The sequence below is a fragment of the Pristiophorus japonicus genome, chromosome 22, assembly GCF_044704955.1.
Source record: "Pristiophorus japonicus isolate sPriJap1 chromosome 22, sPriJap1.hap1, whole genome shotgun sequence".
Taxonomy (NCBI): Eukaryota; Metazoa; Chordata; class Chondrichthyes; family Pristiophoridae; genus Pristiophorus; species Pristiophorus japonicus.
The window spans coordinates 56,974,784-56,988,369 of NC_091998.1; the positions used below are offsets into that span (position 1 = coordinate 56,974,784).

General features: G+C 50.5%; 1 protein-coding gene across 2 annotated transcripts in view; it reads left to right on the top strand.

Moving 5' to 3' along the window:
• The first annotated feature begins 5,515 nt into the window (after positions 1-5,515).
• xpo7 (exportin 7) overlaps positions 5,516-13,586 on the top strand; it is a 131,914-nt gene continuing 123,843 nt past the window's right edge. The window contains exon 1 of one of the 2 annotated variants that reach the window (XM_070866166.1): positions 5,516-5,717. In XM_070866166.1, the coding sequence (XP_070722267.1) occupies positions 5,544-5,717 (174 nt within the window). In that variant the 5' untranslated portion in view covers positions 5,516-5,543. The remainder of the gene's footprint in view (positions 5,718-13,586) is intronic. The other variant, XM_070866165.1, reaches the window with a different exon arrangement.

Genomic DNA, 13,586 nt, shown 5'->3' on the forward strand with positions numbered 1-13,586 from the left:
GCCCATTCAGCCCCTCGAGCCTGTTGCACAGGAACAGGAGGAGGCCCATTCAGCCCCTTGAGCCTGTTACACAGGAACAGGAGGAGGCCCATTAAGCCCCTCGAGCCTGTTACACAGAAACAGGAGGAGGCCCATTAAGCCCCTCGAGCCTGTTACACAGGAACAGGAGGCCACTCAGCCCCTCGAGCCTACTCCGCCATTCAATCAGATCATGGCTGATCTGCACCTCAACTCCATTTACGCACCTTTGCTCCAGTTCCCTCGATACACTTACCCAATAACAATCTCAGTGTTGAAAGCGTCAATTAACCCCCAGCCTTTTGTAGGAGGGGTGAGTTTCAACTTTCCGCCACCCACTGTGTGCAAAAAGTGCCTCCTGATTTAACTCTTGAACGGCCTAGCTCCAATTTTAAGATTATATCCTTGATTCTGTCAACAGAGAAATATCTTGCCTGTATCTACCTTAGCCAATCCTTGCAACATTGTAAGCACCTCGATCAGATCAGTCCTCGATCCTCTGTACTCAAGTCGAGCCTATACAACCTGTCCTCATATTTCATAATATATTGAGATCAATGGGATATAAACCGGGCAGGTCCGACAATCAACAAACAGATCCATTCCCATCCAGGCAGTGATGGGGACAATTACCCCCCGCCCCTCCCGCCCACCTCACCCCCTCACCCCCTCATCACCCCCCAACCCCAACCCCCCCAGACCTAGGACAATGCACTAAACCGACACAAGATGGAACAACGGCAACGCTCCTCGCATTTCCTTCTTGCACCGCGAGAAACATCCTTCCCTCATTCTGCATCCAAATACAATTTGAAATCAGTAATTAGTGGGGTGCCGCAGGGATCAGTGCTGGGACCCCAACTATTTACAATCTACATTAACGACTTGGAAGAAGGGACTGAGTGTAACGTAGCCAAGTTTGCTGACGATACAAAGATGGGAGGAAAAGCAATGTGTGAGGAGGACACAAAAAATCTGCAAAAGGACACAGACAGGCTAGGTGAGTGGGTAAAAATTTGGCAGATAGAGTATAATTTTGAAAAGTGTGAGGTCATGCACTTTGGCAGAAAAAATGAAAGAGCAAGTTATTATTTAAATGGTGAAAGATTGCAAAGTGCTGCGGGACCTGGGAGTACTTGTGCATGAAACACAAAAGGATAGTATGCAGTTACAGCAAGTGATCAGGAAGGCCAATGGAATCTTGACCTTTATTGCAAAGGGAATGGAGTATAAAAGCAGGGAAGTCTTGCTACAGCTATACAGGGTATTGGTGAGGCCACACCTGGAGTACTGCGTGCAGTTTTGGTTTCCATATTTACGAAAGGATATACTTGCTTCGGAAGCAGTTCAGAGAAGGTTCACTCGGTTGATTCCGGTGATGAGGGGGTTGACTTATGAGGAAAGGTTGAGTAGGTTAGGCCTCTACTCATTGGAATTCAGAAGAATGAGAGGTGATCTTATCGAAACGTATAAGATTATGAGGGGACTTGACAAAGTGGATGCAGAGAGGATGTTTCCACTGATGGGGGAGACTAGAACCAGAGGGCATGATCTTAGAATAAGGGCCTCCCATTTAAAACTGAGATGAGGAGGAATTTCTTCTCTCAGAGGGTTGTAAATCTGTGGAATTCGCTGCCTCAGAGAGCTGTGGACGCTGGGACATTGAATAAAATTAAGTCAGAGATAGACAGTTTCTTAAACAATAATGGGTTATGGGGAGCGGGCAGGGAAGCGAACCTGAGTCCATGATCGGATCAGCCATGATCGTAATACATGGCGGAGAAGGCTCAAGGGGCCCAATGGCCTACTCCTGTTCCTATTTCTTATGTTCTTATGAAAGATCGGAATCGTGCCTGTTCGAAACGGAGCAGATTACGGAGTGATTTGATGGAGGTAAAAGTACCAGGCAATGACTGTCTCCAACAAGCGAGAGTCTAACCACCTCCCCATGACATTCAACAGCATTACCATCACCGAATGCCCCACCATCAACACCCTGGGGGTCACCATTGAGCAGAAACTTAACTGGACCAGCCACATAAATATCGTGGCTACAAGAGTGGGTCAGAGGCTGGGTATTCTGTGGCGAGTGTCTCACCTCCTGACTCCCCAAAGTCTTTGCACCATCTACAAGACATAAATCAGGAGTGTGATGGAATACTCTCCACTTGCCTGGATGAGTGCAGCTCCAACAACACTCAAGAAGCTTGGCACCATCCAGGACAAAGCAGCTCGCTTGATCGGCTCCCCATCCACCACCTCACACACTCACTCCCTCCACCACCGGCGCACCGTGGCTGCAGTGTGTACCATCTACAAGATGCACTGCAGCAACTCGCCAAGGCTTCTTCGGCAGCACCTCCCAAACCCGTGACCTCTCCCACCTAGAAGGACAAGGGCAGCAGGTGCATGGGAACACCATCACCTCCACGTTCCCCTCCCAGTCATACACCATCCTGACTTGGAAATATATCGGCCGTTCCTTCATCGTCGCTGGGTCACAATCCTGGAACTCCCTCCCTAACAGCACTGTGGGAGCACCTTCACCACACGGACTGCAGCGGTTCAAGAAGGCGGCTCACCACCACCTTCTCAAGGGGCAATTAGGAAATGGCCATATCCGCACATCCTGAGAATTAATTTTAAAAATACACACTGCCTGTACATTAAATGCACTCTACCGCAGGCACATGGAGGGGTGCAGATAGGGAGGGAGAATAGGGGGGTTAGTGCGCAGTGTCAGCCGGGGCTCAGTGGGCAGCACTCTTGCCACTGAGTCAGAAGGTTGAGGTTTCAAGTCCCACTCCAGGGACTGGAGCACATAATCGAGGCTGACACTCCCAGTGCAGTACTGAGGGAGTGCCGCACTGTCGGAGGGGCAGTACTGAGGGAGTGCTGCACTGTCGGAGGGGCAGTACTGAGGGAGCGCCGCACTGTCGGAGGGGCAGTACTGAGGGAGTGCTGCACTGTCAGAGGGGCAGTACTGAGGGAGTGCTGCACTGTCAGAGGGGCAGTACTGAGGGAGTGCTGCACTGTCGGAGTGGCAGTTCTGAGGGAGCGCCGCACTGTCGGAGGGGCAGTACTGAAGGAGCGCCGCACTGTCGGAGGGGCAGTACTGAGGGAGCGCCGCACTGTCGGAGGGGCAGTACTGAGGGAGCGCCGCACTGTCGGAGGGGCAGTACTGAGGGAGCGCCGCACTGTCGGAGGGGCAGTACTGAGGGAGCGCCGCACTGTCGGAGGGGCAGTACTGAGGGAGCGCCGCACTGTCGGAGGGGCAGTACTGAGGGAGCGCCGCACTGTCGGAGGGGCAGTACTGAGGGAGCGCCGCACTGTCGGAGGGGCAGTACTGAGGGAGTGCCGCACTGTCGGAGGGGCAGTACTGAGGGAGTGCCGCACTGTCGGAGGGGCAGTACTGAGGGAGTGCTGCACTGTCAGAGGGGCAGTACTGAGGGAGTGCTGCACTGTCAGAGGGGCAGTACTGAGGGAGTGCTGCACTGTCGGAGTGGCAGTTCTGAGGGAGCGCTGCACTGTCGGAGGGGCAGTACTGAAGGAGCGCCGCACTGTCAGAGGGGCAGTACTGAGGGAGCGCCGCACTGTCGGAGGGGCAGTACTGAGGGAGCGCCGCACTGTCGGAGGGGCAGTACTGAGGGAGCGCCGCACTGTCGGAGGGGCAGTACTGAGGGAGCGCCGCACTGTCGGAGGGGCAGTACTGAGGGAGCGCCGCGCTGTCGGAGGGCAGTACTGAGGGAGCGCCGCGCTGTCGGAGGGGCAGTACTGAGGGAGCGCCGCACTGTCGGAGGAGCAGTACTGAGGGAGCGCCGCACTGTCGGAGGGGCAGTACTGAGGGAGCGCCGCATGAGAGAGCGCCACACTGTCGGAGGGGCAGTACTGAGAGAGCGCCGCACTGTCGGAGGTGCCGTCTTTCGGATGAGACGTTAAAACGAGGCCCCGTCTGCCCTCTCAGGTGGACATAAAAGATCCCACGGCACTATTTCAAAAAAGATCAGTGGAGTTATCCCCGGTATCCTGGCAAATATTTATTCCTCAATCAACATAACAAAACAGATTATCTGGTCAGTGTCACATTGCTGTGTGCGGGAGCATTCTGTGCACAAATGGGCTGCCGCATTTCCCATATTACAACAGTGACTACACTTGAAAAGTCCAACACCGCCTTCAGTGTGCCAACGCAGCCTTCAGTCGCTTGAAGAAGAGTGTTTGAAGACCATGATCTCAAACCCGACACCAAGCTCATGGTCTACAGAACAGTAGGGATACCCGCCCTGCTATATGGCTCAGAGACCTGGACTATGTACAGCAGGCACCTCAATACACTGGAGAAGTACCACCAGTGCTGCCTCCGCAAGATCCTGCAAATTCACTGGGAGGATAGGCGCTCCAACGTCAGTGTTCTCGCTCAGGCCAATATCCCCAGTATCGAAGCACTGACCACACTCGATCAGCTCCACTGGACGGGCCACATCGTCTGCATGCCCGACACGAGACTCCCAAGACAAGCGTTCTACTCGGAGCTCCGACACGGCGAGTGAGCCCACACCCTCAAAGCCTCCTTGAAAAAATGCAACATCCCCATCGACACCTGGGAACCCCTGGCTCAAGACCGCTCAAAGTGGAGGAGAAGCATCCGGGAAGGCCCCGAACACCTTGAGTTTCTTTGCCGGCAGCACGCGGAAGCCAAGTACAAACAGCGGAAGGAGCGCACGACAACCCAAGCACCCCACCCACCCGTCCCTCCAACCACCGTCTGTCCCACCTGTGACAGAGACTGTAGGTCCTGCATCGGACTCATCAGTCACCTGAGAACTTAATTTAATGTGGAAGCAAGTCATCCTCGACTCCGAGGGACTGCCGAAGAAGAAGACACTTCAAAAGTACTTCCAACAAAAGCAAAATACCGCGGATGCTGGAATCTGAAATAAAAACAGAAAATGCTGCAAATCTCAGCGGGTCAGGCAGCATCTGTGGAGAGAGAAAGAGAGCTAACGTTTTGGATCGGTGACGCTTCGTGAAAGGCGCTATATAAATGCAAGTCTTTCTTTCTGAATGTTAGATGCAGTGTCGGTACATTAAATACACTATGTGTATGTTAAATAAATGTATTAAACGCATTCCCTGTGCATTAAATGCACTGCCTGTCTGTGAATGCCTTGCATTGTGCCCTCTCTCTGGGCTCAGAGCATCTTTGCGCTGCCCTGGGATTTCCTCATTGCGAACCCGGGACTGGAGCACGTGATGAGGGCGTCAGTGCCCCATAGCGGCTTCAACCACGTGACAGGGGGACGGCAGGAACGGTGCGCGGAATAGTGCGCTGGCGCGTCTGAGTGAGGGGGGGGTCGAGAGAAACGGCTGGTGCGCAAGCGCGCGGAGCGGTGCGGACCGGAGAGGGCGAACACGGTGGGGGGAAAGGGGGTGGTGTGCAGTGCGCAGGCGCGCGGAGCGGTGCGGACCGGAGAAGGCGAACACGGGGGAGAGGAAGAGAGGTGGTGTGCAGTGCGCAGGCGCGCATGGCGGTGCGGACCGGAGAGGGCGAACACGGCGGGGAGAGAAAGGGCGATCGTGTGCAGTGCGCAGGCGCGCGGACTGGGGAGGGCGAGCACGGGCTGTGGTGTTGGCGCCAGTGCGCAGGCGCGTCGCCCCAGTGCGAGCATGAATGGAGGAAAATGGCGGATCATGTGCAGGTAAGAGTGATGGAGCCCGGAGCCGGGGCGGCGGGCGGCGAGGGAGGAGGTGGGGGAAAGGGAGGCCCGAGAGTGGGGGAAGGAGGCGGGCGGAGCGCGGTGACCCGGTCCCCCCTCTCCCTAGCCCGGCAGTCGGCACGGTGCGAGCCCCCGCGGGGTCGGGGGGAGAGGGAGGGAGTGAAGCGCGGTGCAGGCCCGGGAGGGGGGCTGTTGCTAGGGGTAACCGGGCAGAGCTGGGGACAGGGCTCCTGGGGAGCTGCTGTCAGTAAACACAGCCTGCTGCATTCGGCCTGTGCCCCCACTCCCCAATCCTTGGCCTGCAGCCTCCCCACAACACAAGGGGGGAGGTGCATTTTTAGAGTTTGCATCATTTAATAATAAAACCTCCAGGGTGGCTGCAGGGGCTGGCTTGTCTGTGGCTGCTTTTTTAAAAAAATTATTGCACACTATTCCTGCCCCCCCCCCCTCCCCATTTCCTGCTTATGCATTTTAAAACCAGCAGCCAGCTTCAATCCTGAAATGCAAAAATGAATTTGTTTGACATGCAACAGGATCACTCCATTCTCTTTTCATAATCATGTGCAAACTAACTTGATCAGTGTTGCTGCATAAACAGTGGGGAATGGGATTATTTTTTCTTCCCATTGCACAGACAATATTGCTGCATTTGACACACCAGAGCTTTAGATATTTTGTCAGTTGGTGACTAGTGTTTTTTTTTAAATGCATACTGCTTAGATTTTATTCGATGCTTCTGAATTTGCTTTTATATCTTAGAAAACAGTCGTAAATATGTAATCTATTTCATCTGTACTTACTACTCTTTGGGTCTTTTTATGGTGTGCAGAATTGCCTCCTGTGTTCCTCCAATTCCTCTCTGGCATTTGCAGCACTCTGTTCCCAATGTTTGCTCCAGTTGAGGCTAGTGTTTTTTCTCTCTCTCTCTCTTTCTCTGCATCCCGGATATCTTCTATCCTCTTGCACTTCCACCTTTCCCTGTCTCTCACCTGCTTCCTTGACTCCCTTGAGGTACGATGTAAATGTTTGTACAGAAGTAAACAAATAGTCAGATCAGGCTGCTGAGTCTCATTTGCAGCCACATGGTCTCTTCTCCAGCCTCGCTTGTTCTCGTGTCTGCTCGGATGTAAGAAATTCCAGTCCAATTTTGATCATTTTACAGATCGTTCTTGTGTGTATGATCATTTTCCGCACTCCTTTTGCCTTATAAGCTGATTGTCTGTAACATCTTCCAGTTCTGGCGAACGGTTATAAGATCTGAAACGCTAACTTTTATACGTCCTTCCATAGATGCTGGGTTTCTTCAGCACTTTCTGCCTTTATTTTGATTTTGTAACCCTTAGTGAACAGGCTTATTTATCTGTAATGAGTACAACAAGTGAAAACAATTCTGATCTCTCCTTTGAGTATTGAAAATATTTACCAATCACGCTGTTAACTTACATAGAAACATAGAAAATAGGTGCAGGACTAGTTTGGGCTTTCAAGTTGTTTTGTGCAATTAGCTAACGTGAATTCAAATATTAATGTTTTGTCGAACGTTATTTAATCACAAAATCCGCAATTCAGTATAATCTATTAACTTATTAAAATTGTAACCGTTTGCATCAGAAATCGTCTGCCACACCGCTTGAATGGTTTGCTTGTGTGGAAGTCTGTTTGCAAAATTGTGCAGTACAGAGTAGTTAAGCTGGCATTGCAGTAGCTACGATGTCGTATATTTTGAAGTGTGATGCAGGATTTCGGGTCAAAGAAATTACCTGTAATTGTAACTTGTACATTTTTAAAAAGCACTTTTTTCTCGGGGTGCTGGTGATACTGGCACGGCTGGCACTAACTGCCCATAGTTACCCTGAGAAGGTGGTGGTGGATCTTTTTGATCCACTGGAGTCCTTGTTGTAATGGTGATCTCGCAATGTGTTAGGTGGGGACTTCCAGGATATTGAACCAGCAACAGTGAAAGAATGGTAGTGTAACAACAACTTGAATTTATATAGTGCCTTTAACGTAGTGAAACATCCCAAGGTGCTTCACAAGAGTATTACGAGACAAAAAATTTGACATCGAGCCACATAAGGAGAAATTAGCGCAGGTGACCAAAAGCTTGGTCAAGGCAGGTAGGTTTTTACGGAGCGTCTTGAAGGAGGAAAGAGAGGCGGAGAGGCTTAGGCAGGGAATTCCAGAGCTCGGGGCCTAGGCAACAGAAGGTACGGCCACCAATGGTTGAGCAATTAGAATCAGGGATGCTCAAGATGTCAGAATTAGAGGAGCGCAGACATCTCCGCGGGTGGGGGTGTGGGAGGGGGATGGGGTTGCGGTTGTGAGGCTGGAGGAGATTACAGAGATAGGGAGGGATGAGGACATGGGGGGGGATTTGAAAACAAGGATGAGAATTTTGAAAGCGAAACGTTGCATAACTGGGAGCCAATATAAGTCAGCGAGCACAGAAGTGATGGGTGAGTGGGACTTGGTGCGAGTTAGAACATGGGCAGCTGAGTTTTCGATCAGCAAGTCAGCAGGACCTCACAATATTACTGCTCTTGTCCTTCTCCTTATTACTGGGCTGGGAACTGAATATCAGATGCATCAGGGTGACTAGAATTTGGCATTCTCTGCCACAAAGCGTTTTGAAGCAGAGTCAAAACCCCTTTTAAAGAGGAATTAAATACCACTGTAAAAAAGAGGAATATTAAAGGGCACAGGAAGTGGGCAGGAGACTGGGATTAGACAAGGTGTGATATTAAAGGATAGAGGAATCGGGCAAGAGAGGGGAGATTAGACGAGCTGGGATATTAAAAAGCAGACAGGAGAGTAGGATTAGACGAGGTGACTCGTGTGGAGAAAAACGCCAGTGTATTGACGGCTGGAATGTGCTTTTTCTGTGCTTGAGCATCACGGTTCTGTGACTCATTAGCCTTTTCCGTAACAAGCTGATGTGCTGCTTCCAGGGAAGATTTTTTATCCTCCGTTGCAAACCTTGCAGTAGCCATGATGTCCGTGATGAACATTGAGCATTGAAATACTTTCCTTGTGAGGCGACGTTTCTCTGCGAGATAGAGAAGTTGCTTCGCATCCTCGACCTGGATCCGTCTTGTCGGTACTCAGATGTTCAGTTGTGGAAGTAAGCATTTGTTCCTGCAACATTGGTTGGAGGCAAAAGCAGGTGCGTGTGTTTGGATTTGCCGAGGGGAAGCGGAAAGAGATTTCTGTTGACTCGTCGCTCACTGTGTCCGGACAGTGTGATGCAAGATGCTGCACTAAATTGCCAATTTAGTTGTGTAGAAATCGCCCCAGACCTCATGCTGAAACGGCTCTGGTCGGGCCTTCAGGAGGACTGGTTTCCGTGAAATACTGCGCGCCTCCAAGCCCTGGGGTGATGAAGAACAACTTGCATTCACATCGTGCCTTCTGTGACCTCAGGGTGTCCCAGAGTGCTTTACAGCCGCTTGGCGTACTGGCACTTTGTAGTAATGTTGGGAAATTCATTTTTGCATTGCATAGTCCCACAAACAGCAGAATGATAAATTACCAAATAATACTTTCCATGCAAAAGAGAACTGTCGAATTTGAAATGAGACACCCGAGAAGAGAGCAGCAATCGAAAAAAAGAACTTGCGTGTATATCGTAACTTTCCTGACAGCTCAAAGGGCTTCGCAGCCAATGAACTACTTCTGAAATGTCGTCATTGTAACGTAGGGAAATGCGGCAGCCAACCTGTGCACAGCAAGCTCCCACAAAAAAACCATGAGATAAATGGCCAGATAATTGACTTTGGTGATGTTGGTTGAGGGATAAAATTGGACAGTGCTCTGGGAGAACTGCACAGCTCTTCTTCAAATTGTACTGCGGAATATCACATGAAAGACTAGACAGAGCCTCGGATTAACGTCTCATCCACAGGTCGGCACCTGCAACAATGCCGCACTCCCTCAGTACTGCCTGAAATGTCGGCCTAACTTACGTGCTCAATTCTTTTGACTCGGAGGCGCGAGAGAGTCCAATCACTGATCCAAGGCTGACCCCGAACAACACCAGCGATCCTCTAAGTCGGAGGAAAGAGCTGTAAGGAGTGATTGAGCAAGCCTCAAAAAGACACCGCTCAAAGGAGACCTTGCAGAGTTACACAAGTTACTTGATGAGATAGAATTCGTAAATGCAGAACAAGGGATTCGGATATGCCAGGATTGGAGGATAGAGCTATGAAGTCCAACTCTCGGAATGATGCAGGGAAGTATTTCTTGACACGGAGGGTGATCAACAGCTGGAGGTCACGGACGAATGAGCTGGGTGCTGTGAGAGGGAGATGGTCGGGTTGGTGTTGTGGAAGGGGACGATCAGATGGGCGGAAGGGACCCCCATATCCAAACCGATGGCTGCGAAGCACTTGTGGAACGTGAGCCACAACCTTGTCATTAATATTCAGACTGTCCACATTCTGAACGTCCGTGTTTACAAAAGATAATCGGGGTCTATTGAAATGAAGAAGGGTAGAAGTAAGAGAACAGTTCGCCACCTACTTTTATGAACTTGAAGGCAAAGTCGCTGACTCGTAGGACGCTCAGTGGATGGAAATGTGGCTATTGTTTTACCTTGTCTGAATGAGTTGCATTCTGTGGGATTGTTGGATTTTTGCCAGTGTTTCGAGATGGCATTCTTCCTGTTTAGAAGAACATAAGAAACAGGTTGATCTGATCTTGACCTCAACTTCACTTCCCTGCCTGCTCCCCATAACCCTTCACTTCCTTATCATTCAAAAATGTCTATCTGCACCTTAAATATATTCAATGACCCAGCCTCCACAGCTCTCTGGGGCAGAGAATTCCAAAGATTCACGACCCTCAGAGAAGAAATTCCTCCTCATCTCTGTCTTAAATGGGCGACCCCTTATTCTGAAACAATGCCCCCTAGTTCTAGATTCCCCCACGAGGGGAAACATCCTCTCTGCATCCACCCTGTCAAGCCCCCTCAGAATCTTATACGTTTGAATAAGATTACCTCTCATTCTTCTAAACTCCAATGTATAGGCCCATATAGTTAGACCCACTGCTTTACAATGACTGGTTATGTCAGATTCCCCATTTTTGTTATATGGGATTGTTGGATTTTTACTGGGGTTTGAGGGAAAAGTATTCCACCATCACGTTCGTTTTCCCATGGAAACTGTAGAGCAGCGGTAAGCCCCGGCCCCCAGTTCAAAGTGCGCCTGTGTTAGCTCGCCTTGTTCCTGGTCCTTCAGCACGGCACAATTAACCGCTGGTGAGGGAGGATTTCGTGGCCTGTCAAAGTAGCACATGTGCAGAGTAAGTAGTTCTCTCAAAGTGCTTACGTGTAATGTCCTTCAGCTTATTAGATGATTAGCAGCCAAGTATAAGCGTCTGAAGGGAGCGAGCGAGCGAGAGGGGAATAGCTTGCAGCTGGCTAGCACAGGATGGCAACACGTGAATGGAACCCGGAACCTCCGTCCCTGTGACTTATTTCCTTGGTGGGAGATCCTTCGGTGAGCAGTACATTGTGCACGGGATGCTGATGAGCAAGGTGACAGATTAAGGCAATGCAGAGTCAGTCTGAATACAGTGGATTAACCATCATCATCATCATCATAGGCAGTCCCTTGAAACGAGGATGACTTGCTTCCATGCCAAAAAAGGATGAGTTCACATGTGTTTCAATGATGGACCTAATATTCCAGGTCCTGACCAGCCACCACACGGGCTTGACAGAGCCAGGTCTTGGTCCAGTGGCAAGGGTTATACAAGACGACTAGAGACCTGCTCTGCTGCACGGACCGAGTGCACGCACATATCACAGTGTGGGCTGGCCCGTGCTGCCCCAGGGCCCCGAGCTCACGCCTCTCCTGGGCCCCGATCACATCCCTCCAGTCTCTCGCCGCTCCTGCTGTTCCTGCCCACGCTCCAATCACCGACCGGGACCTTGATGTCGTCACTCTTCGCTGCTATCGCCCTCCTGCACCTGCTCACTGAAGTGGCCTCCGCTCTGCTCCTGGGCCGCCGCTCACCGCTCCTTTTATGCCAGAGATCCAGGAGCAACATTACAAGCTGCAGTGTCCAGACCACCCACAGAAAAGCACATAGGGCTGGATTTTCGGCTTTGATGATTTCTGGGTGGTAATGGCGGCGAGACGGTAAAGTTTGCGCCCAGGAACAGTTTGCGCCGCAGTAAAGTAACATTGGGCAGCTAGGCCCTGAGTTGGGGGCGCTACGCTAAGGGAAGTGTTGCATACCTCTCTTGGGCGCTAGAATGGGAAAATCCCGAGCTAAAGAGCCGGACGGAGAAAAAAATACTTTAAAAACCCCCCCCACAAAAATCATTCCCCAAACATTGTCCATGCCACCACATCATAAATCGCAAAAAAGAATTAAAAGAAAAAATAATCACATTTACCTGAGGAGTTCATTACTTACCTCCCTGCAATCATTATCGTTGGACAGCCTGATTTCCGAGGTGTTTACAGGTCAGGCTGATGTCAAAACTCGCGGCGGCGTTGCGACCAGGGGCGTTGCACGACTCTTCCAGGCAGTACTGCTCCGCGCCGCCGCTAAACCGGACCCGAGGATCGCTGTGGAGCACTGGAGGCTGACCATCCGCCCAGAAAACCTCACTGCCGCCACTCTGGGGCGAAAAACGAAGCACAGAAGACCTGCAAATCCACCCCATAGAATTTACAGTACAGGAACAGGCCATTCAGCCCACTCTGGGCCAGTACTGATGCTCCACACAAGCTCCTCCCACTCTACCATCACATCTTTCTATTCCATTCAACCTCGTGTGTTTGTCCAGCCTCCCCTTGAACACATCAATACCATTCACCTCAACCACTCCCTGTGGCAGCAAGTTCCACATTCTCACCACTCTCTGGGTCAATACGTTTCTCCTGAATTTCCTATTGGATTTATTCGTGACTATCTCGAAGAAACACATTTAAATGAAACATTTGCGCCAGAGTAAATTGATGTTTCAAATATTATTGTTCTCAACGTGAGTTTTTTCTTCATTTATTGTTTGGTGGTCGAGGGGTTAAACAACTTGGAGGTTGTGAGTTCAGATCCCACTGTGGCAGGTTGTGGCCCCGAATTCAATAAGTCTGGTCATTTGTGGGTTGGGTACCAGAAGAGAAATGGTCATGAGAGCTGCTGGATTGGCGTAAAAATCCCATGGGAACTGCCCTCCCTGGGTCCAGTTACACGTGACTCTTGTCCACACCACGTCATAGATTCTAAATGCTGGCTTTAGTGGCCCAGCAGATGCTCCGTTGTCGGGGCAATAGATGCAGCCTTGCCAGCGTCATACGGATCGCTAGAACCGAGCAACAGGAGGAGGCCACTCAGTCCCTCGAGCCTGTTCTGCCATTCAGTGAGTTCTGTACCTTGACTCCAGCCATCTGCCTTGACTAGTAAACTATCGATCTCCGATTTAAAATGATTAATTGAGGTCGCATCTCATGTGAGGGAGAATTCCACACTTCCACCACCCTTTGCATGAAGAATTGTTTCCTAACTTCTCTCCTGTATGGCCTTGGCTCTGATTTCAAGGTTCTGTCCCCTTGTTCTAGGCTTCCCCATCCACCAATGGAAAAAGTTTCTCTCCCAGTACCCTATCAATTCATTTCAAAATCCTAAAAACGTTAATCAAATCACCCCTTAACCTTCTATATTCCAAGGAATACAAGCCTAGCTTATGTAACTCTCCTCATAATCTAACCCTTGGAGCCCTGGTAACATTCTGGTGAATCTGTGCTACATAACATAAGACATCGGAGCAGGAGTGGGCCATTTGGCCCCTTGAGCCTGCTCCGCCACTCAATGAGATCATGGCTGATCTGATCTTGGCCT